The sequence below is a fragment of the Falco naumanni genome, chromosome W (genome assembly GCF_017639655.2).
Source record: "Falco naumanni isolate bFalNau1 chromosome W, bFalNau1.pat, whole genome shotgun sequence".
NCBI lineage: Eukaryota > Metazoa > Chordata > Aves > Falconiformes > Falconidae > Falco > Falco naumanni.
Genome location: NC_054079.1, coordinates 10133503 through 10158889, shown reverse-complemented (window position 1 = coordinate 10158889; position 25387 = coordinate 10133503). Strand labels below are relative to the sequence as shown.

At 41.4% G+C, this 25387-nt stretch overlaps 1 protein-coding gene across 3 annotated transcripts; it reads right to left on the bottom strand.

Annotated features, from left to right (window-relative positions):
- LOC121080344 (nuclear factor interleukin-3-regulated protein-like) lies at positions 1 to 24462 on the bottom strand. Of its 3 annotated transcripts, XM_040578297.1 has the most exons (3): positions 24160 to 24462; positions 23019 to 23162; positions 1 to 1809 (listed from the first exon to the last, which is right to left on the bottom strand). In XM_040578297.1, exon 3 carries the CDS (start codon positions 1623 to 1625, stop codon positions 252 to 254), a length of 1374 nt encoding a protein of 457 aa, XP_040434231.1. In that variant the 5' UTR covers positions 1626 to 1809; positions 23019 to 23162; positions 24160 to 24462; the 3' UTR covers positions 1 to 251. The 3 variants fall into 3 exon arrangements, with proteins under 3 accessions (XP_040434231.1, XP_040434232.1, XP_040434233.1); XM_040578298.1 differs by lacking the exon at positions 23019 to 23162; XM_040578299.1 differs by lacking the exons at positions 23019 to 23162; positions 24160 to 24462 and adding an exon at positions 4252 to 4323.
- Positions 24463 to 25387: the final 925 nt, after the last annotated feature.

The following is a 25387-nucleotide window of genomic DNA, read 5'->3' as shown; positions in this document are numbered from 1 at the left end:
TTTAGAAGAAAAAAAAGAAAACAAAATTCACTATATATAGCCTTTGTACCAGCTACTTGACTATACACAAGGCATAATGATCATAACACATCCTAGTCTCCATAATTGTGCACAGACACCAGACACTGTGAACAATACAGTGAAATAACATCACAAGTCCAGTGATAAGTCAGCATAATACAAAACATATTGATCTACTGAAAATTACATTGTTTTTAAAAAACAAAAATAAGCCTTTATTCAGTAGTAACTTAACCAGAGTCTGGTGTAGAGATTTGTTGTGTATTTATAAGTCTTTTAAGGGAAGCAACCTCTGCAGATAAGTTTGCTATGCCCAGCTTCAAATACAGGTTCTCTGACTCAGAAACATTAAAGATACTGTCTTTTATTTCAACAACTTCAGTTTTGCAACCACTCTGAATTCTTACATTGAGTTCCTTTTGATGCCAGAGTTCTGGTTTGAGAGGCCAGTCTTGGATATTAGTCACTTGAACTGAGAAAGGAGTGCAAGAAGAATGCACCAAGTTTTGTGCAGTGTGTGTTTCAAGCTCAACATGTCTTTTTGATGACATATCAATAGGTGATGATAGTTTTTGTGCAGCATCATAGTCATTATCTACTGCTTCCACTTTAACTTGCATGGCTTTGGCTTTAATTCGAAGCTTGTGAGGCAAAGCTGAAGAATTCACTTCTGGAACTTTAACTGTTGCACAAATATTTTTATGTTCAACTGGGGAATGGATTGGACCCTTAGGAACCTGCTGCTCATCTTCTCCATCAGATGACTTTCCAACTGCAGCGTCATCAGTTTCTGAAGTTCTGGGGGAATTACTGGAGGACCTCTTGACTTGAAACAGAGGAGAAGGTAAGTACATGTTAAAGGTAGTTCCCACATAGTGTGAATATATGGATGCTTTATGTGAACTTCTGTCATCTCTTGGCTCTCTCTCTAATTCCATGGGCTCTTGTTTTATAATTTGGAACTTCTTTTCAGGACTTCTGCAGTTGTTTTGCATACAACTGGATTGAGTATGCTCTACTGATGATATTTCAGACATATCAGACATAGAGCTTTGAGGAGAATGTTTAATAACAGAAATACAACTGCTATCAACTATAGATGGTTCATGTTCATCCACAAATGAGTTAATATTTGATTTGGAACTCTGATAATCTTGAAAATACACAGCTGTTGAGCTACTGAGTTTCTGTATCTCTTGGGCATAGGCTGCAGAAGTAATTAAACCAAACTTCAGCTTCAAAGCAAGCAACTCTGCCTTTAAAGTGGCATTCTCCTCTCCCAGTGCAATTAGTTTGTTTTCTAAGACAAGGTCATTCAGTCGTCGTTTTTCACGAGATCTTTTAGCAGCTTCATTATTTTTCCGCCTTTTCTCCCAATACGTAGCATCTTTCTTTTCATCTGGAATGAATTTTCGCTTTCTCCGGCAAGCTGAAGATTTGCTTTTTCCACTACTTGCTTCAGTGAGAAGTATCTCTTCATTTGTAGACAATTCTTCAGACACTTCTGCTGAAGTAGACTTAAGTACCATGACTTTGTCCACATTGCTACTTGTGTCAACAGGTCCATGTTCCTTTTTAAGGGTCTGCATTTTTCTCGGCTGCATCAGAAACAATTTGTAATAGAACTACAATGAGCATCAGAGCAAACTATTTCCCCAGTACTTCTCATACCACAACTTAATACAGTACTTTGAAATCCACACATATTCTTCCTTTTGCTTCATATTCTCAAACAGAAATGTCTAGATCAGTTTTCTTGGCAGAGGTGATGAGAACCTTCTAAATAACCTTCAATAAATAGAGAATTTGATTGCTGTTTAGGAATTGCTGGTTTGGGACATTCAAAAGTAACTTTCAATAAAAAGCTTAGACTAGCATTTGATTCATTAAACCTGCTGCAATATGAAGGAAGCTTGACACTGAAACAACTGATATTCCAAGCTTTACGATACCTAGGTAGCAGATTTGCTTCCAAAACAAATATAATATGATCCAAGGGAAATTAATAAAAACAATTATATATTTGAATTCTGATCTGAAAATAATGTCATAGAACTTTCCATAATATCACTGACTAATTTAAACCTAGCACTTAACACTGTGGAATATCAGACATGTTGATGAGCAGCACTGGAAAGTATCTTGTCCTTCCAAATTAAAACATCTCTTCAGAAAAAAGCTGTGGTGCATGATTTGGAAATGCTATATATTTGGGTCCTCTGCAGAATAAAAATAAACTGATTTAGAGAAGCTAGAGTGCTTTCTATTGTCTTAAAATAACAGTTATCCATAAAGTTATTCAACATTTAACTACTGCTTTTGTACCCTATAAATTTATTTTTTTAATATATATATATATAAATGTGTGTGAATGAATGTAGTGTAAGCTTGTAAGTCTACAGCAAATAAGTGAGTATCAAAACAATGGTGGGTTTGCATGCATCATTCAACTCTGCTTTCAGCCAGAGTACATCAGTAAAGTAGTCAAGACAAAATGTAAGCCACATGTTTTATGTCAGTCCTACTGGTTTGATATTTATGTAATGTATGTAGTTCTAATGCCATTGCTTTAGTCAGCTAACAAAACAATAATAAAGCTCTAGTTCTTTCCATATATTTCCTGAATACTTTTATCACGGTAACTGAAATTGCTGCTTTACGAACAGGACTCAAAGCCTTAGTTTGTTAATAGCTCTCCACATGGATCAGCCCAATACTGAGTCTGTAAACAAATTAAATTCCATCTGATGATAATGGTAAAATGTCTTCAATAAAAATGGCCATTTCACTTCACTTGCATTTTATAATTCCACTGGAAAACATCAGTATTTACATGTAAATGAATTAACTGTAATGATTCCTCTGATTATATTTCAAATTCCAATATTTTCCCTTATGATTAATTTTTCAATTGTTTTATCACTCCCTCATAAAGTATTATAAAAGCAACATTTCATTTCACATTAGTAATTATTAAAGATTTTTTTGTTGTTGTTGCTTGATGTTAATGACATTGAGTGCCAATGTAACAGTGTAATAACACTCGACCCTATCAATTACAGATCCAGTCATGCTCCCACAGCAATTTTGCCATTGGCTTCAATAGAAGCAGGACACAATCCCAGATCCAAATAGATTCCATAGAATTCATACTATTTAAGCAAGAAATTACATATGCAGAAATAAGGAAAATTTAATTTATTCATGTTAAAATAGTACATTAAGAATTTGACCCTGGAGACTTGCGTATTCAGATCATAATACTTGAAATCTGTCAAAGGGTTGTGACCCAGTCCTTCAATCCTGCCTCTGTTCTTTGTAATTTGTCAGTTCTGCTTTACAATACACACATAGGTGTCCACACATACACGTTTTTCCAGAGTAACTGCATATTATTATTTGTATTTATCAAAACAATTCACATTATTTCCAAGCTTAATTTTTCAGAATGTATTTTGTAATGAGATATCTAAATTATTTAATTCTGTTGCTCTAATGTTTTGATAGCAATTCTACAAAACTAAATTAAATCCCATTTCAAGCAATCAGATGCTTTCAAAGAAACTTCACTTCTGTAAAGCTGTGTCTACAAAATTTACCTCAGTCCTTAAAAAAAAAAGGAAAGTAAATGCACTTTTCACTTTTCCACTTCTCATTTTAAAGAACTATGCACTTATCACTGTCTTGTTAATAAACAGCTCAAACTACTATGTAGCAAAGTGCCAAAAAACAACAAAAGCTCACAATGATATGACTGCACATATTTCGAGTTGTTGTTTTTCATGTTCCACATAGGTATCTTTAATTATATTATTGCTAGCATTCTGTCAAAGGTTACGTAATTTAAAAAATTGTTCACATACCAGGGCTGGTATAGAACCTACTCATAGATACCCAAACATGACTAGTTTGTACTCTGTAATATGAAAAACTGAAGTATATATTTTGTACTTTCTATCTACACAGCATTTTTAAAAAAATTACTAACTACCTCAAGACTTTTATGAGATACAGAAATATTATTATGCACATACAGGGGAGGAAATTTAGTTTAATTTTAGTTGATGGATACACAGCCTAACTAAACATTGCTTAAACATTTTGGAGGTACTCTACCATTACTGCTTTTCATAGACAAAAAGTATATCATGAAATATTGCACCTTTCAGGTCTATAATAATTAAGAAACCCTCTTTAACTGAGGATGTTAGCTCCAAAGCCCAAACCAACCTCTACTGCAATCATCCAACATACTCTTTCTTGCTTACATCTATGTTCATCTCCAGTGAAATTCTGCTCCTGCTGAAAAAAAAAAATGATGTCAACTCCACTGGAATAGTGATATTATCCCTAGAGATTTATGGGTAAGAGAGTCTAGGCAATGGGGAGCAAATGAAGTTTGGACTTTCTGGAAACACTGGTGTCCTGGATTCTGGTGTCATTTTCTTCTTAGTAGCTAGTACAGTGCTGTGTTTTGGCTATGATGTGAGAACAATGTTGATAGGAAACTGATGTTTTTAGTTGTTGTTGGGTGATATTTATACTAAATAAAGGACTTTTCAGTTTCTTGGGCCCTGCCAGCGAGAGGGCTGGAGGGGCACAGGACATTGGGAGGGGACACAGCCAGGACAGGTGACCCAAGCTAGCCAAAGAGGTATTCCATACCATATGACATCATGCTGAGTATATAAACCCGGGGAAGAAGAAGGAAAGGGGGGACATTTGGCATTATGGTGTTTGTCTTCCTGAGTAACTTATGTCTGAGATGGAGCCCTGCTTCCCTGGGGATGGCCGAACACTCGCCTGCCCATTGGAAGTGGTGAATCAATTCCTTGCTATGCTTTGCTTGTGTGCGTAGCTTTTGCTTTGCTTATTAAATTGCTCTTATCTCAGCCATTGAGTTTTACATTCCTTCCCAATCCTCCTTCCCATCCCTCTGGGTGGGAGGGGAGTGAGCAAGCGACTGCATGGTGCTTGGTTGCCAGCCAGGGTTAAACCATAACAGCTGGGTAACTGGATGTTATGCTATTATAGATTATCCAAGGTCAAAGAAGGAACCAAACTTTACAATAGCAATGTTACCACCAATTACTGCTGAATCCATTACAACAACATGGAGAAATACAGAACTATTACTCCTGCATTAGGGTTCCCTTTTCTTACAACTTCATAGGCATTTTAAGTGTTTATGGCTCCAGGATCAACATGTAATTAGATCAGTGGAATACTGATGATGATGCTTCATACTGAAGATGAAGCATTTTTGATAAAATGTTGATTTTTTTGTCTTATGGAAAGAAAATCATGGTAGGTGTCTATACAATATAATTTATGCAAACATCAAGAATCATTAATTTATTATGACATGTTTCAATAAAATATATATATAATAAAAAAAGCTCATCATGGCACTTGGAATACTACTGCACTTTCATATTACCCAACTCCAAGTTGTATCCAGAAAGCTGATGTCATATGTAATTTATATAAAATATTTTCATTGTTAGGAAAATTAGTTAAGTTACTGTTTATCTTAATAACTACAAATTAACTCATTAGTCTTTTTCGCAAAGGTAAAATACACAAATTACAAAAGCAAATTTATTACTTAGAGAGACCTAAACATATTAAAAATAGCTGTTCCTCAGAAAGGTCAGTCAAGGTTAATGGGTGCAAATTCAACCAATATTTTCTTTAGCTTGCTTAGAAAGTTAGTATAATTCTATCAGATCTGTTCATTTTGTCCAAAGCCAAGAAAAACATTAAATATTTATAAAAAGTAATATATAAATTACCTTTGCTTCTCTGAGTTTTAATTATAAATATATATCATGACATTTTACTTAAATATCACATCACTTAACAGCAGGAAAAACTAGACTGCATAAAGCAATAACTTAATGGTAACAATGTTCTGCAAATAAAATCTCAGGATCTCTAATTTCAAATACTGAAATTCATTATTTTGTTTTATTGTTTTATTTTATTGTTTTCCCCTAATTAAGGGCAACAAAACAAAAATACAAAATCAAAATGTTAATTACTCTGACAAGTAGCTTTCTATTATTGAACTCTTTCACACGGGTACAAATGATGTTGCAATAAAAAGTCTGAGGTCAATCAAGAGACTTCAGAGCCCTGGGAAGAACGCTAAAAACTTCACAAGCATAGGTAGTATTTTCCTCAGTACTCCCAATAATGGAGGGAGACTTTGGAAGAAACAGGTATACCCAGGATATCAGCACCTGGGGCTCCAGGACTGGTACCTGCGCCAAAAGTTTGGGTTTTTAAATCATGGAAGAGCCTTTAAGGGACATGATATCCTGAGCCCTGATGTGATCCAACTGTCTTGATAGGGAAAAAACGTCTTTGGGCATAAGCTGGCAGGACTGTTTGATAGGGCTTTAAACTAGAATCCATGGGGGAAGGGGATACCAACAGGATTGCAGCAGGTAAGTCAAGGGTTGACATGGAACAACCTGAGGGCGCCAATGCTAGTGAGAACATTTACACTGTTCCAGGGAGCATGGAGGGCTCAGGAGTGTATCCGAAACACTTGTACACCAACACACGCAGAATGAGAAACAAACAGGATGAGCTTGAAGCATTAGTCACCTCCCAGAGCTACGATATCATTGGTATTAGGGAGACTTGGTGAAAGGAGTCTCATGATGGAGTGCTGGGGTGGAGGGCTAGAGCCTGTTCAGGAAGGATAGGCAGGGCAGACGAGGTGGAGGAGATGAATTCTGTATACAAGTGAGAAGTTTGGCTGTACAGCTCTTACAGATAGGGATGATGTGGTTGAGAGCCTCTTGGTGAGGATTAGGGGAATGGAAAACAAAGGAGATGTAGCGGGAGTCTACTATTGATCGCCCAGTCAGGATGATAGTACTGATGAGTTATGCTATAGGCAATTAGGAGAAATTTCAGGAACAGAAGCCCTTGTCCTTATGGGAGATTTCAACTTCCCAGACATCAACTTGGGAATACCATACTGCTGTGATAAGCAAGTCTGGGAAATTCTTCAAGTTTGTGGAAGATAACTTCTTATCATAAGTATTCAGTGAGCCAACTAGGAAAGATGCCCTCCTAGACTCGTTGTTTGTGAATAGAGAAGGACTCGTGGGAGGTGTGATGGTAGGTGGCTGTCTTGACCACAGTGATCACAAAATGGCTGAATTTAAAATTTTCACTGTAATGAGAAAAAAGGACAGCAGAGTTGCTACCCTAGTCTTCAGGAGAGCAAACTTTAAGATATTCAGGGAGCTACTTAGTAGAGTACCCAGGGGATCTGTTTTTGAGGGAGCCCATGAGTGCTGGTCAGTCTTTAAGAACCACCTTTTAAAAGCACAGGCAGACACAATGCCACTGTGTCATAAGTCAAGCAAGCTGGGCAGAAGACCAGCTTGGCTGAACAGGAAACTCTTCATGGAGCAAAAGAGAAAAAAAGAAATTGTATGATATCTGGAAGCAAGGTCAGGCTCCGCAGGAAGATAACAGAGGCATGGTTCATATACGCAGGGAGAAGACACAAAAGGCCAAAGCTCAAGTAGAGTTGAAACTGGCCAGCGTTGTGTCAGATACCTAACAAGGGCTTTTTTAAGTATGTTAATAGAAAGAGTTGGTCTAAAGAAAACATTGGACCGATACTTGTTGAAGATGGTCACCTGACTAATAGGGATTAAGAAAAAGCAGAGGCAGTCAATGCTTATTTTGCATCATCCTTTAATATTAAAATGACAGACCTTGGGCTGCCCAGTGGTCCTCCGACTCGGAGGACCACGACCATGGCAACAGTGACTTTCTATTTGTGGACACTGAAATTGTAAGGGACTAGTTGTATTAGCTGAATGTTCACAACTCCACGGGGCCTGATGGGATTCATCCCAGAGTACCAAAGGAGCTAGCGGATGTTATGGCAGGACCCCTCTCGATCATCTACCAAAGGTCTGGGGAGCCTGGGGAGGTCCCTGCTGACTGGAAGCTAGCCAACATTACTCCAATTTGCAAGAAGGGCATGAGGGAACACCCAGGAAACTAGAGACCTGTTAGTCTAAGCTCACTTCATGGAAAGATTATGGAGAATATCATACTGAGTACTACTGAAAGGCATTTAAAGGACAATGCAATTATCAGGCACAGTCAACATGGGTTCACAAAGGGAAAGTGTGTCTAACTAATTGGATATCCTTCTATGATACGGTCACCTTAGTGGATGGAGGGAAGGCAGTGGATGTAGTTTTTCTGGATTTTAGGAAGGCTTTTGATATTGTCCCTCACAGCATCCTTCTGGACAAGTTGTCCAACTGTGAGATGAGCAGGTACATGATGCACTGGGTGAAGAATTGGCTGAAGGGCAGGGCTCAAAGTGTTGTAGTGAATGGGGCTACACCTGGCTGGTGACCCGTCACCAGCAATGTTCCTCAGGGGTCAATTCTAGGGCCAGTTCTGTTCAATATTTTTATCAGTGATCTGTATGCAGGAGTTGAATGCACCATTAGCAAGTTTGCCAATGATACTGAGGTGGGAGGTGCTGGTGACTCTCTTGAGGGACAAGAGGCCTTGCAGAGGGATCTAGATAGATTAGAGCATTTGGCAATTATCAATGGCATGAAATTTAACAAGTCAAAATGTTGGATCTGCACCTGGTATGAAGTAACGCCAGGCACAAATATAAATTTGGGAGAGGAGTGGCTGGAGAGCAGCCCTGCACAAAGGGATCTGGGGGTACTGGTTGACAGCAGGCTCAATAGGAGTCAGCAGCGTGCCCCGGCAGCCAAGAGGGCAAATCACATTCTGGGGTGCATCAAACAGTTATAACCCGCCAGTCCAGAGAGGCGATTATCTCTCTGTATTCAGCATTGTTGCGACCTCACCTTGAGTACTGTGTGATGTTCTGGGCACTACAATTTAAGAAGGATGTGAAGGTACTTGAATGCATCTAGAGGAGGGCTGCAGGAGCCAGATGGAAACTAGGACCACGCGTGGCAATCAGTTAGCTGAGGGGAATGTGCTCGAGCTTGTCTAGGCAACAATTAACATGATGAGACATGTTTGCAGAGCACAGGGGGGTGGGAGACAGATGGCGCCAAGGATGGCGCCAAGGAAAGGTAACACCTTGCTGTTAATTGATGGTAGTTAACTACCAATCAGGGATTGCCTAGTATGCAATGCTTAGCTTCAAGAACTAATCTGTTTAAAACGCGCAGCTTCTGAAAGTGTATAGAAACTTGTGCTTCTGTACAATAAATTGACATTTGCTTGCATCAAGCTGCGTCCTCTCTCTTCATTCGCCGCAAATTGGTGACCCTGACGTGATGCGTTTAAGGATCTAACGTGAAGGGCTCTCGAATCGCCTGTCTGAGCGACATGCAGCGAGTCCCACAGAACTTTGAATGATCTGCTGAAAGGAAGCAGGAGCCGGCCTGAAATCCCTCCGGAGTTGAGAGGTGAGCTGTGGGAAATCCGTAATGGGGAACCAGGGTTCGTCCCCAGAAAGAGACGTATATGGACTCATGAAGGGTCTTCTAGTCAGATCTGGGAGTCCGTGCCTCAGTCTCCTCAAATGGTGACCCCTATGGTGGTGTTCCGAAGCCTTGGAAGAATAAGGATGGAAAAAAGACAGCTCGTGGAAGAGGGCTGCGTTCCGGAGGAGGCGGCTTGGCTGAACGATCGTCTTGCTGTCTGGACCAGGCGGACAACCTAAACCCCGAGGATAACACCTGTATTCATCGAGACAGGTGAGCAGCCAAGAAACTTTAGAGACTTTGAAAGAATGAAAGTGTGTACAGACAGCAGCCAATTGTATGATGCTGCCGCGGAGGGGAACTCCGTGTCGGGAATGCATTTAGCATCTTGGTGGCAAATTCTGACTACTCTTTGCCAAGTGTGGACTAATTCTACTAATGGTGCTAAACCAGAGGAAGCTGTAAATTCCACCGACAGCGCGACTCTTCTCAAGACACCGTCAGCGATGGTGATTCTGTCCACACCTCCTCTGCCCCCAAAGCTTCTGTCACTGATTGCAGCGACCCTCACAACACAGGACCAAGCACGGGAACAGGGCAACTCGGACAATGATTTTATTGACACTGATAAACCTTTTGATCCAGGTCCTATAGATCTGGAAAAGGAGCTAGACCTTTCCCCCACCCCCTTGTCTCTCCTGATGCATTGATTGTATATTTGGGGAGGGTGAAAGGGGGTCTGAGGGATTGGTGGCAGGAATGCAAGTGGGAAGCGCTTAAGTGAGGGATTTTGGGAGTCGCTACGGCATGTTCAGTATTTTGTCAGACAAATCAACCTGCAGAGTGGCAGCCTGTGCAATACGAGGCTGTTAAAGGGTTAAGCAAAGCAGTGCGGGAAGGGAGGATTCATAATACATTTGCTACGTCCCTTCTTGAAGTGATGGCAGAGCCTTATACGCTCACACTGCATGATTGGAAGTCATTGCTTTGTATGGTACTAACTGATACAGTATATGATGTGGTTATTTGATTTTTGTGAGCTACGTGTAGTGGCCTTGACTGAAAACCTTAATCGGGGAATTGCTGTTAACTATGAGCAGTTGGCTGGAGCAAATAACTGTGCCGATTCTGTGACTCAGGCAAGGTATCCCGGGACAACTGTTTGCAAATGAATGAGATGGCTATTAAGGCAGTCAGGATGCGGGAGTCTTGCCACAGTCTTGCAGGGTCCTAGAGAGTCACTAACGTTAATACTAACTTGATCGATTGGCTTCAGAATATTTTGCAACAAGTCGAACATAAGGAAGCTCAAGGGTTGCTTTTAAAACAACTAGCTGTGATAATGCCAATGAAAATTGTAAATGGGCAACTTTCACAATCGCAACCCCAACATGTGTCAAATGATTGTAACGCAGAACTCACAGCAGACTGTAATTCTCAGGCTGAGTTCTGGAATGCAGCATAACACATTTTTGCTTCTCTAATCTCTTCTGTAAGAATAGTACACGCTCTTAACTTGCTTAGTAAATTAGGCTGCTAGCTTGCTAAACAAAGTAATACTACAAATACTATTCTTTTTTTTTTTTCTGGCTTATTAACAGATGTTGATTCTGTCCATCATATGTTGCTACAGAACCTACTTGCTATTGATTTTTATTATTAGCACAGGGACACAAGTGTGAAGACTTTGATAGGATGTGTTACGTGAATCTGAGTGACCACTGTGAATTAATTCACAAAAGCATACAAAACTTAAAAGCCTTAAAACAAAGATCTGCAACAGAGCCAGGGGCAGGATGCCTTTGGTCTCTTCTCACGGCTGGGAAACTTTGGGCCATGACTCAAAAGTATTACAGGATTCATTATAATTATCTTTAACCACCTTAGTGACGTTTGCCTTATGTCTCCCATGCCTTTTTTTTTCCTGTATTCAGTGTTTAGTTGATTGTAACATAAATCAGGTCATGGTCACCCAGCTACACACCCCCTTTGCCTCGTTGCAATTAACAAGCAAAAAAGAGGATAGAGAATGTCTGAAGAGAGAGATAGGAGAGGAAACTGGAGAATATTTGACCTAACAAGAGATGAGAGAACAGCTAGGTATTGTGAAGGAGAATAGGCAAGATAAACATGGTTATCTAGTGTTTAATAGGTGTCTGCATGCTTGTAGAGATATATAGCATTGTAACTGCATGAATGATTTCTGCCCTGAGCCTGGTGGAGCATACAGCTGCGGTTTGTGTCAGGGCTCAGAGATGTAAATAGGGGCTTCTCTGTTATGGTAAAAGTGTTTCTCTTTGCATAAAAAAGAGAGGGAATGAAGGGAATGACCCCAGAGGTATGTTCAGAGAAGGCATGCTATGTTTTGAACTTTTTGACTGAACCAGTTCTTGTTTGGTGTGCCCTTCCACCTACGTATAATGTTAATCCAAAAGAAGATGATACTGTTTACACTTTGAATGTCGATAATTATCTTTCTGTAGATGCTAATGTAGTAGGAGGCTATGATGGGAACGTGTCGCAGCGGTTCTTCTCTTATCCAGAGTAACAGCAGGGAAAGCATTAAAGAGTTAAATCACCTTGTTTGGTAGGCAGTTAAGAATGTGAGTCAAAATTGCCACTGCTTTTTGTTGTTGGCTCAAGGACATGGCTGTGAGGATTTTGCTGGTACGTGCTGCGTGGATTTTAGGCGCCTCATTGCAGCAACATGTTATCAAAATCTGAGAAAATGTCAGCCTTTTTGGCATCCATTCACTCAATTGGCAGTATTGTTTGTTTGCTGTTACCTTGGTTACTGTCATGTTTGCAAGGGCCCTGCAGAACATGGCAAACCTGGTACTAGCTGTTCAAAAACAAAAAGGGGAAATTGTAAAATTGTACGGAACAGAGACAGTGGGTTATTTTGACACTAATAATATGTCTTAGTTGCTTTTTTATTTGTTCTATTACTTATACCTTGTTTTTACTCGTTCGGTTTCAAAGGTTCTTTTTGTGCAACAGGAAGGGGGAGATGCAGGAGCGGGCTGGAAACTAGGACCATGCGCGGCAATCAGTTAGCTGAGGGGAATGTGCTCGAGCTTGTCTAGACAACAATTAACATGATGAGGCATGTTTGCAGAGCACAGGGGGGTGGGAGACGGATGGCGCCAAGGAAAGGTAACACCTTGCAGTTAATTGCTGGTAGTTAACCACCAATCAGGGATTGCCTAGTATGCAAGGCTTAGCTTCAAGAACCAATCTGTTTAAAACGCGCAGCTTCTGAAAGTGTATAGAAACTCGTGCTTCTGTACAATACATTGACATTTGCTTGCATCAATCTGTGTCCTCTCTCTTCATTCGCCGCAGGGGGCAACTAAGATGGTGAAAAGGCTGGAAGGAGTGTCCTATGAGGATCGGCTGACTCTGGGCTTGTCTAGTTTGGAGAAAAGGAGGCTGAGAGGTGACCTCATTGTTCTCTACAGCTTCCTGAGGAGGGGAGATAGAGCAGGAGGTGCTGATCTCTTCTCCCTGGTGTCCAGTGACAGGATGCATGGGAATGGGTCAAAGCTGCGTCAGGGGAGGTTCAGGCTTGACATTAGGAAGCATTTCTTTACTGAGAAGGGTGTTCAAACACTGGAACAGGCTTCCTATGATATGGAGAAATAGTGTGAAATGGGGACAATGGACATCGATCGTGATTGTATATGTCTACTCAGGAATGCGGGTATGGTGACTAGTCATGGGTGCGGTGTCTGGTCACATAGGCACACAGCTCTGAGGAGACAACTACAGTTTTTGAGGAGACGCCTGCCCTTCTTTCTCTAACAAAGGGGAGACGGGGAGACGCCTGCCCTTCTTTCTCTAACAAAGGGGCTATTTAAAAGAGAATGAGAGAAGATGAGAGACATTCCAAGGCTATCTAGAGGGAGGGAGTGCTAAGTCTCCTTGCTGAAGAAGATCGGATGGTCACAAGAACATGAATCACCTACAAACCTGCAAGACCACCACATTCCAGGCAAAGGACTGATAAGCTAATTAACATACGAAGCGGGGTTTAGGTAACGAATATGTATAGGCGTTAATTGAATATTCATTTGTTTCATTGTATAAATGTGGGATGGTTCGTCACTTCGGGCATGCACGCTTGTGGAGGAGCGATCCCCCGTGCATCTGCGCGCAATAAACATACCTGCTTTATAACTTTCGAGTTATAGAGTCTAATTCCGCACGTCAGTTTGGCGAGCCAGGCAGGAGGATTTCTGCTCGGCTGAGGGACCAGCTGCGGAGCGGACGCTCCTAGGCGCGCCCCGGGAGATTTCCTCGGAGGAGCCTCCTCTTCTCAGCTGTTCACCCGGGAGCAGAAGAGAAACCCCTGGATCCGCGGATAAAACGGTATGTTCAGTAACGGGGCGGCTGGTGAGACGCACGGAGACGTCCGGCGCGCAGCGTAGTCCCCAGGAGGAAAGGTACCTTGGGAGGGGGTTTGCTGACCGAGGGGTGGCCGCTAGCGATCTTGAGGGCAGATCGAGCAAACCCGAGGTTACTGCCATTCCTAAAAGCCCGGAGGCCTCGTGACGGAAAGCGGGGGGCGGGACGGAATAAGGCGGAATCTCACGGGAACAAGAGGGACCTCACAGCAAAAGGGAAACTTGCGTAGGAAAAAAAAGGGAAAAAAAAAAAAAAGGGGGGGGGGAAGCTAAAAACTTCCTTTAGGTTGTCTTAAGAATTGGGGAATTCCTAGAATGTAACAACTGAAATAGCGCTCTGTGTCTTGTTTGTTCTGTGTGTTGTCTTGTTACATGTTCAAAACTTGGAGTTATGAAATGTATGTTGAAAAATATTAATATTCTGGTAATTCGTGGCAAATAGCGGAAAACTTAACACTCTGCTTAAGACCAGGAAAAATGTGGGTTTTTTGTTTGTTGTTTGTTTTTTGGCAATTGTCCATTGAAATGCATACTTTGTGAACTGTCAGTGTTCCTAAAAGTTGTACATAAGTGCACGGTACCGTATAACATACTGCTTGTGTGACTGCGGGCTGCCCGGAGAGTGTGAATGGTGTGATTGAGATGCGCATTTTGATTTTCCGTGTATAGCTTAATTATTTTGACTGAGTGTGAGTGCAAGAGTGCTTGAGACAGGCGTTTGAGTGCAAAACAAGTAAGGAGCTCTATCCGCGTTTCCGACCTTGGGTGGCTAAGGCGGCCAGAGAAAAAGTGATTAAAATTGCAAAATGGGAAATGGAAGGAGTAAGCCCTGTGAAAAATCGCCCTTGGGTTGTATATTAAAACATTGGAGTGATATCGTAGGACATGGTGGTACCGAAAATAGAAGGAAATTGATTAAATATTGTAATCAGTGGTGGCTTTTGTATAAATTGGGGAGTGATGCGAAATGGCCTCAGGAGGGAGGAACGTTAGATTATAACACTCTCCTGCGATTAATGTTGTTTCTGAGAAGAGAGGGAAAATGGGACAAAGTATCATATGCAGACATGTTCTTCGTCCTCCGGGACAAACCCGAGTGGCAAAAGGACTGTGGATTAGTACCCCCTCGGGATCCTATGGTACTAGCACTAGAAAGAGTGCGGGATTAACATCACCTGATCTTTGATTATGGCTCTAGAAAAGGATAGGAAAAAACCCTAAGACCTAAACTAGAAAGATGTTCTTGTTGAAATTTTTGTGTTTAAAAGCTCAGGTAGCGGTTCCTTCTGTGGAGCAACCAGAATGAAACACGTTGTAAGATAAAAATTTGTACTGATGTATGTAAAACCTGAGGCAGGTGTGTGTGTGTGTGGAGAATCAAAGACCTTGTGAAAGTGTTAAAGTATTGGGGTGAGTTTGTACAAACCCCCGTACCCCCTCGAAGGTGCGGCTGAGTCACGCTGGATGCATGGCAGGGTGTTTGCAATTTGCCTGCGAAGGCTGATATGTAATAACACAGACTTAAAGCAACAAGTAGCAGATTTGCATTCAGGGTAAGAAAGAGTTAAAACAGAAGTGCTGCTGCAGAGGCAGGCTTGTGTAACCTGCAGAGCAGGAACAGCATCTCCTGCCCCGAACCCTTCTGATGGTGGGGAGGAGGGGGTTGCTGTTGCTGACAATTGAGCAGAGGGACCTGACAATGTCACCCCAATTGCTGCAGCATTTGCAGTACAACAGGACCGGTAACGGCCCCTCTAGGGCAGGGAATGGGTATGAGGTGGAATTTTAGTGAATACAAAACCAACTTATTTGTTAAACTTCAGTAAAAAAAATAATAATTTTTTACAGTTGTGGGAGCTGCTGGCCACCAGGAAAACATCCTGAAACCTTTAAAGTACAAACTAAGAAAACAAATAAGAATGCCAAATTCACCGAAATCTTTGATGGGATGAGATTTATTAGAACATCTAGACGTTTAAAGAAGGAGAAATGAAACTAAAAGTTAAAAATGATCAAGTAATTGAAATATTGAGCTTATCTTGAATTCAACAGAAAAGAGGAAAAGAGGACCTCCCTGAAGTAAAAGAAATTTTTAACCAGGTGTATCTGAAAATAAATTCCAGGAAAGGTGAAAAATGCTTTACCTGTTACAGTAAAAATGATAAGGGGGAGGCTTGCCCAGTTCAGATAAAAACAATATCCCTTGGTCAGCAAGGCTGTGGGGGATATTGGCAGAAAAAGTGATATAAAATACACTCTGTAGTAGATCTACTAATGTAAATCTGTGTGTTTTGCCATGACAGTGACTTGTTATGGGATGTGCAGATGAAACTGCATTGACAACGAAGTACAAGGAATAAGGTTGGTCAGGTGCCTCCTACCATAGTCAAGGGCAAGACTGGGTTGGCCTCTGTGTTTGCCACCAAGAAGAATCTTGAGCTCCGCTGTTGGCTGCAACCCAGTAGGCGTTGAGCGGTGGGAACATATGCCATGCCAGACCTTGATGTGAGGAATGGCCCACTCTGAGGCACTGATTTGGAAATTGGAAACCACCTGGCCGACCATGAGGCCAGAGGAGTAACAGAGGAGGTAGGAAAGGAGGAATTATCCTTTAATACCAGACGATAAAATCCAAACTGTAAGTACAGATCAAGAGCCAAACTATTCTAAAGAAAACTTAAAGGTAATTCAGGACATGGTCGTATAGTGGTACCATCCAATTTAATATGGACCACAGCCCTATTATTAATAAGACGCATTGGGGAGCTGATGCTTTATATAAAAGTCTAAATCAGAAATTGATAGGGTAAAACTTGTATACTGTAATAAAACAGGTGACTCCGCAATGTGAAATGTGTTTATGCAATAATCCCAATAAAGCAAATAAAATAAAACTAGGGAACATTAGTAGAGGAAATGTTCCAGGGCAACATTGGCAGATCGATTTCTCGGAACTTCCTAGAAAAGGGGGGTATCGATATTTATTGGTACTAACAGATACCTTTTCAGGTTGGCCAGAAGCCTTCCCGTGCAGAACTGCTAAAGCCTGGGAAGTGACCAAAATACTGCTCCAAGAGATAATACCTAGGTTTGGAGTCCCAGCGGTAATGTCCTCGGATAGAGGACCACATTTTGTGTCCAGAATAGTGCAACAGATCAGCCACCATCTAGGAATAGATTGGCAATTACATACCCCATACCGACTGTGAGAAACTATGGACTAGGGTATTGTTTATTAAGATTTATGTTAAGCTCAATGTAAAGTTTAGGCAACAAAATATATGAAAACGCTTATGCAAACAGCTACCAGACACTGCTTGTGAAAGATAAGATAACCGCCAGATGTCCAGGAACCGACAGAAACAAGACAGACAACCCCACATAAGGATATATGAGTGAAGGGTCAATACCTCCACTACTTCATGAACACGGGTAAAGATGTATAAAAAGGGACTGTTTGAACTGCTCAGTACGGCAGTTGGTGGAGCGCAGACTCCCCTGCCGTCCAGCGCTGTTTTTGCTCATATTCTACTTGCTATAATTAATAAAATTTTAATTGGATTATGATCCGTTGTGGTCTCAATTTATAACACCGACCACAATCAAGTGGCCAGGTAGAAAAGATGAATCATCTAATCAAACAACAGATTGTCAAGTTAGGTCAAGAAACAAATCTAACTTGGCCCCAGTCTTTGCCATTAGCTCTTACACGAATTCGAACTAGACCAAGAGCAAAAGAGGGGCTTAGCCCATTTGAAATTTTATATGGACGACCCTATGGGGTACAAAAGGGGACGTCTTCACAGATTGGTGAAGAAACAATGACTTCCTATATGGTGGCACTAAACTAACAATTAATAAGAATTGAGAAGCATGTGATGGGAACACGCAGTAGGGGTCTGGATGGACCTGTTCACGATATACGACCAGGGGACTATGTATACGTTAAGTGTTTTACAGATAAAACCCTGGAACCACAGTGGACCGGACCTTTTCAAGTCCTACTCACCACCTACACTGCAATCAAGGTTGAGGGACAGAATTCTTGGATTCACCATACCCGGATCAAGAAAGCCCCTGCAACTTCGTGGAGAGTAACCCCAGATAAAAAAGAACTGAAACTTAAATTTACTCGGACAAATGGGAACAATGTGGGTGGCAAGTAAGTGAACCTGAGCGGTTGTGGATCCACCATATGGGAAGGGCACCACAACAAACAATATAGAACAAAAACCAGATTTTATATGTATATATGAGGAACGTTTAGATTCTTAAAATGATCAATAGTTGGTTTAAACCATTTGTGGTTTTTTGTACCCTCTCTCTTGCCTACAACCAAGAGCCTGATAACTGGATTTGGAATCATGCCCAGAAAAAACACACTGGAATAATGGGAAAGGTGGACTCAAAGACGAAACTAGCTATGGTGGTTTTTTTCTGAAAATGAGGTGTACCAAAGGAATCAATGGGATCGGGAGGATGTACACAAAATCGACCGATTATGGGGAAAATTAGGAGATAGATAAAAGTAGGGTGTCAAACATATAATGAAAAAGATAACACCAAGATTTCGGGAGACACCCTGATTAATGTCAGAAAGGTAGATAAGGAATTTACCCTTCTAAATACAACCATGTGCTTTAATTCACGGGAATGTTGGCACAATTTTACCTTAACCGAGCCCATCTTTATAATATACCTAGGAAAATATCCTTTTGAACATAGAACATGGGCCAGCAAGATAGGCGACAAGTGGCAAACAGTAGATTTAGTATCTTGTATTATGCGAGAACAGCAGGGCTTCCTCTGTGAAAGCAATACTATAATGACCCAGGATACTTGTTTAGATACAGATCAGAAAATATGTCATTTCGAGGCCCAACTAAATGCAAACTTGAAAACAGTAATTATATATGCAGGGAAGGGATGTGCGTGTTTGAGAACTAAGTGTAACACAATAACCATAGATGGGGAGGTAAAGGAGACTGCACAATATTCAAATTACTGTATCTGTAATTTTACATCTAACTTTACCCTATCACAGATGATAATTCCTACCCCCATAGGACTAAATATAAGCAGTATAAAAGAACTATTAAAACATGCAGATTTACAACGTATACTGGAAGAAACCAAAGAAAAGGGACACGAAACTCTTCTTATGATCCATCATGACGTAGAGGGGATCAAGAAAGTTTTAAAAAAGGTAGAACAAGATGGAAACCATAATTGGTGGGATACTCTCTTTGGCTGGTCACCTTCTGCAACAGGAATTCTTAACACTATGGTACACCCCATTGTGATCTTATTGATCAGTTTAGGAATTTCCTTAATACTAACCATTATGTTATATTTGTGGGTTTGGAGAATGTTTAAAAGGGTGACACTTATGTATGATGCTTTATATCATTCGGGAAGACTGCTTAAGTAAAAGAATTTACTTAATTTAATAGAAAAGGGGGGATTGATATGGAGAAATAGTGTGAAATGGGGACAATGGACATCGATTGTGATTGTATATGTCTGCTCAAGGAATGTGGGTATGGTGACTAGTCATGGGTGCGGTGTCTGGTCACATAGGCACACAGCTCTGAGGAGACAACTACAGTTTTTGAGGAGACGCCTGCCCTTCTTTCTCTAACAAAGGGGCTATTTAAAAGAGAATGAGAGAAGATGAGAGACATTCAAATGCTATCTAGAGGGAGGGAGTGCTAAGTCTCCTTGCTGAAGAAGATCGGATGGTCACAAGAACATGAATCACCTACAAACCTGCAAGACCACCACATTCCAGGCAAAGGACTGATAAGCTAATTAACATACGAAGCGGGGTTTAGGTAACGAATATGTATAGGCGTTAATTGAATATTCATTTGTTTCATTGTATAAATGTGAGATGGTTCGTCACTTGGGGCATGCACGCTTGTGGAGGAGCGATCCCCCGTGCATCTGCGCGCAATAAACATACCTACTTTATAACTTTCGAGTTATAGAGTCTAATTCCATACGTCACCTAGAGAGGTGGTTGATGCCCCAAGCCTGTCAGCGTTTAAGAGGCATTTGGACAATGCCCTTAATAACATGCTTTAACTGTAGTCTTAGAAATGTCAAGTATGGACCAGACCTTCAGCTGATCTAAATTTATATAACCATATTAAAAGGCAGAATTATGTCAGTAAATCCCAGCTGATGCTCTAAACTTGCATCTTATTATATAAAAACTTAAGTACAAATATATAAAATAAACAGTGACTGTAAAAAATCTTAATCTCTACCACTCACTGCAAATGAAATGGATAAATAGCAACCTTTAGAGCTCTAATCCTGCAAAATAGTCCAGAGGGGAAAACTACTGTACACACAAAGACTCATTATCTTTATTGAGAGTCCAAGTGTTTGGCTCTAATCAGAAAAGGAGATCTTGCAGGACTGGCATCTATACTGCTAACTGCTGTGAAGACATCTCTATGGCAAAACCTGGTTTATTATTTAAATACTTTGGGGACAGAACTGAAAGCTACACCAATATGTGGCAAGTTAAAAAAAAAGGAAAAATATTTTTAAATAAGGATTTATTTCCAACATAAAATAGATTTATGTAATATCTTTTGACCAGATTCAGTCTCAGAGTATGCTAACTTGGATATGGATCAATTCAACATGGGAATTGGAAGAAAAAGAAAAAAAGTGCAGGATATTTAACAAGGTCCCAATACTAATCCATTTCGGGTATATCTTTAAAACCAAAGCGTTTTCAGAAACATTTTTTCTATTACATTTTGAATCCCATCTAAGTATGCCCTTGTTTACACAATCTTATTTGTGACAGTCATCACCATCAGTATTAGACATATATCTTGTCTGAAATTCTTCCCCCCCAAACACTGTAAAATACTAACACTGAAATCAACTGTCATTTTGTCATAGAATGGGCCACAGGAACTTGTGGGGTTTTTTTCCATTACACATCCTAAGCACATGTATATCTCATAACTGACTGTAATAATCATGACAAGGTTACCTAGAAGAGTCAATTAAGCCAAGGAGTCAGATACATTGCTTAAATGGGTGTAATAAGACTCAATTGTACACATTATTGCATCATAGTGATATTATAACAGCAGCAAGACTGCTGTCTGGAAAAGGAAACTATTGCATAAACATAGTTTGCACAACTATTAAAATAAGTCAATTTAGAACGAGCTAGAGGTTTATTTTATTTATGAGCTTTATTTCAAGATAAAAGATTTTAAAAAGCAACAGAGCACTGATATCTTTTCTAGACTGTGCATTCCTTTTATTGCAATAGATTGAATGCACATATGTTCTACAAGTTTCAGCCAAAGCATGGAAAATACTGTTCCTTCTTAGGATAAGATAAGTTGTGGGAGAGGTCATGACACTATTGTTCATGGGAAGACTCTAAGCTTTTTGACACTTTTCAAATCAGGTCCTTTAAAATAAATAAATAAATTCCAAAAGAAACTTGAAGCCTTGAACTCAAATTCAAGAAGCTGGGTATTTTGAAAGCTAGTTAACAGTCCTTTAGAGAATAAGATGAGTTAAAAATAGACAAAAAATAAGAATGGAAAATAAAGGCAAATAATCTTACAAACTGTTAATACTTCAACAGTCAAATAAAGATGTCTGCAAAGTGAGAACTCATAATGATATATTTGGTAATGTCAATGATCTTCAGTCAGTAATCCTTGATTTGGTTGGATTAAATCAGGTCTTTGGACCAAAACCTGAAGCTTTATTCATTCAAATTTCTTACCTAAGTCAACATTTTAATTGAATAAGGATGAATAAGGTAAATAGCAATATTTTAAACTAGGTTCTGGACTGAATTTACTGAGAACAAAGATGACTAGTACTTACATAAGTACTAGTGAACACAATGAAACTGAGTGCAATCATCCAAATATAAGGACAAGGGAATTTTTTTTTTTTAAAAAGTTACTCCAAACAGCTTTACTACAGCAAAAGTGTACCTGACCCCAACAATCAAGTAGCAGAAAAGTTTGAGCATGGTATCAAAAATATCACCATTAAAAAAATATATATTTTTTACTGTTACTACCTACAACAGTTATATTGAACATACCACCATGGTTGCGCTACTAAATTTTCACTTTGGAGAGTTTAGTCAAAAACACAGTAATTTTGATTTTGTCTACTTAGAAGATTGTTTTAGGCAGGCACACACGTACACAAATTGCCACATATTTAAATACAAGTTATCATCAACAACTTTAAATGTAGCCTTCTGTCAAGGGCAGAGCACAAGATGACCCCAGAACATGGGACTTCCAGCCACAGGTTTTTGCCGCTGAAATGTTGAAATAACTTGTCAACAACAGAATTGAGCAATAGCCAATTTTCATTGTTTGTGACTTAAGGAGAAATCTTAAATATTCAGATTGGGGGGGGGGGATTTCTACTGCCTATCTGTGAGCCGTACTCTTCCTATAGTGGCACCCAATCTGTGGCAGCAGGGCACAGCCGAAATCCAGGGCGGGAGGGGGGGGTGCTCCTGGGCCGCCGAGCGGGCAGTAGGAGGGGATACCTGCCCACGGGGCTCGCTCTGTCTGATTCGCCGACTGAAAGCGGCGGTCAGACATGACATCCGCCCCGCCGCTACCCGCCCTGCGGCCCACCGACGCTCCCACAAAGGGGAGACGGGCGGGAGGGCTGGGCGCGGCGGCAAGGCGCCCCCTACGTGACCAGTGATGCATGGCTCCCGGCCCGCTCTGTTCCAAACAGCCCCGCACCATCACCCCTCCTGACCTCGCAAGCCTCTGCCGCCGTGCTTGCCCCAGCCCCAGAACAGCGGGGCGCGGCAGTGGCCTCAGCCCTCACTCGCTGCCACGCGGACGTTCGAAAGGTCCAGCCCACCGCCATCCCCAGTAGAAGGACACAGCAACCTCCGCGCCCCGCGTTGTGCAAGTGCTCGGGGCGGTCGGAGCCGCCGGGACGCGGGATCGGGACCCCCTCCACGCCCCATACCAGCACTGCTGCGATACTCCCTTCGGTAGCATTCCCCGTGACCCACAGTGCACGCATTCCAGTTGTGATCACGCACCAGCTAACCGAAGATTAGTGCTACCAAGAACATCATACTGACCTACTTCTGCTTTTGTTGTGTGCAACACTAAAATGCCCGATTTCATGGGACTGGGGTACTCTGCTTCCTGGGCCTGGCGTCACTTCTTCACGGGAGCCCACTGCAGCTGTCAGGACACAGGCAGGTCATCTCACTTCTTCAGCACTGTTGACATTTTCTTGAATTCTATTAAATTCTATTAAATTCTTGAATTTCTATTAAATTACATGTTCCCCTCTTTTAAAAGGGTGACAAGTAAAAGCCAGTACCAAAGAAATTTTTTAGTGTTTAGGTAAAATATCTTCCTAAAAATACAGCCAAAAGGGCTCTAAAAGCATGGAGTTAAAAATCCAAGCAAATGGCCTTGAACATCTATATGCACAGCTTTGGAGAAAAGACCAGGAATACCACGTGAAGCCACAATTGCTAAGATGTGATTGGGCTAAATATAGATTAACACAAATTTCATTTTAAGGTACACAACACACGGTCAGCAAGCACTGATTACCTGCCCACTTACCCAGTTCTCTACTTTCCTTAATAAATGTACTGTAACAAAATCTGTTATATTTTTAAGCGCAATTGTCCCAGTTTCTTTGTAGCAAGATTATAAAATTGCATAATTAGCTCCCTCTTCCTAGCCTGACTGCCAGCAAATTCTGTGGTTACATAATGCAACATTTCCAGGAACTATTATGCAATTGGTCCCATAGAGTCTGAAAAACAGCAACAAAAGTGACAAAAAAAGGATTAGGCAAACACAGCCTAGCAAAATATGGGGGCTGTGGGACAGACTGCTACCATTAATTCAGTTTGTCCACAAACAACATCCCTCAACACCGTGTGAAAATGGTATCTCTCTGGAGACCTCTGACAGTCCATCGGCACAAAACTCCTATTTTTCTTGTAAACGCACAAAACGGTTGTAATTAATGACCTAATCCTTAACTCTGCACCGAAATTACCATGGCCTTTCATAATCATGCACACGTTGTGCCTGCTATTTTCAGGTACCGAGCCTCGGCATCGATACGCCAGCAAAACGTTATACATGCATGCAAACAGCAAACAGCTTTGCACTCACACACGTGCGCCCCCCCCCCCCCCCCCCCCCCCCCCCCCCCGGCGCCCACACAGGACGCTACTGAGCACGCATTCCTACCTTCAGTGTGGTGCGGTATGCGAAGCATCCCCTGTACCTGACCGAGGCGAGACAGGTAAGGACGGGCAAGCAACAGCGTCCCACTTGTTCGGGTGCAGAGCAACCCAGAACGAGTGAGGGAACGTGTGGCAACACGAAAGGATGTATGTTAGTAGGTCAGAACTACGCACGAACGCATGTATGCGCTTATTTTCCTGGCCCGGCAGGCCTGTCAGTCAGCTGCAAGTGACAGCAGCAACACCCTAATTCACGCCAAGCACTCTCGAGGGGTGGCCAATGGAGGCTGCCGGGGAGTGGGACCAGACATCCCGCCCCTTGTGCCGCTGGGGCTGCGTATGGTACAGTAGGTCTATGTGCTGGGTATTGCATAACACCCCAGGCGAGGGGCAACGCGCGTAAGGGGGGCGGAACAGACATTTACGTAATCGCCCCTGGCGAGCTGGGGCAGCATGGAAGGGGATGTTCTTTCCAACGTTCTGCGAAAGCGATGAGACATACTGGTGAATTTCCGCTGGGCCAGGACCGCGAAAGGCTCTGTACTCCATAGGGGCCGCAGCAGGCTGCGCGTGTGTGCGCGTGCGTGGAGGGGTCCTCTGTCCTTACTCTGAGGAAGATTTATGCAGAGCTTTGAGTGCTGTCGGGTTTATTGTCAGGGAAAATTAATTGAGCTGTAGCTCTCACAGTCTTACCGTTTACTTGGTATATAGTATAATTCTATTGTATCTGACGAGAGTGTAAAAATAAAAATCTCTGATCTGGCAGAATCATAATTTCAAAGTAATTGCACAAAAATAAAAAACTGTGTTTCTAAGGCACATATCTGCCATCTAGCCATGGCATATGGGTAATCCTCCAATTAATTATACTTAATCTTTGACCTGCAAACAAAAAAAATAAAGGGAAAGATAAAAGCTTGCTGAAGATACGCTGGCTCAGTGTTGGGTGTGTTCCTTGCTGTTACACCACTTGACATTTTGTGCTACAAGCTACAAAGCTTACACTGTATGCATCAGAGAGTACAGCCAGTGTTTTCTTTTACTGATCTTCAAGAATGAATGGGTTTACTATATTTCTTCCACTAACTTCATCACTGCTCTCATCCCAGTGCTGAAATGCTCAAAAGTGAGGAAATATTTTGGAGAACCCATTTACATTGCTTCTAATCCCACTTACTGTGACAAGGCAATTTCTTGATAGGGACTGCCTGCAGTTCAACATCTCCCAAACC

Excerpts from the sequence above, each read along its gene's own strand:
- LOC121080344 (XM_040578297.1), bottom strand. The coding sequence starts at position 1,625 with ATGCAGCCGAGAAAAATGCAGACCCTTAAAAAGGAACATGGACCTGTT.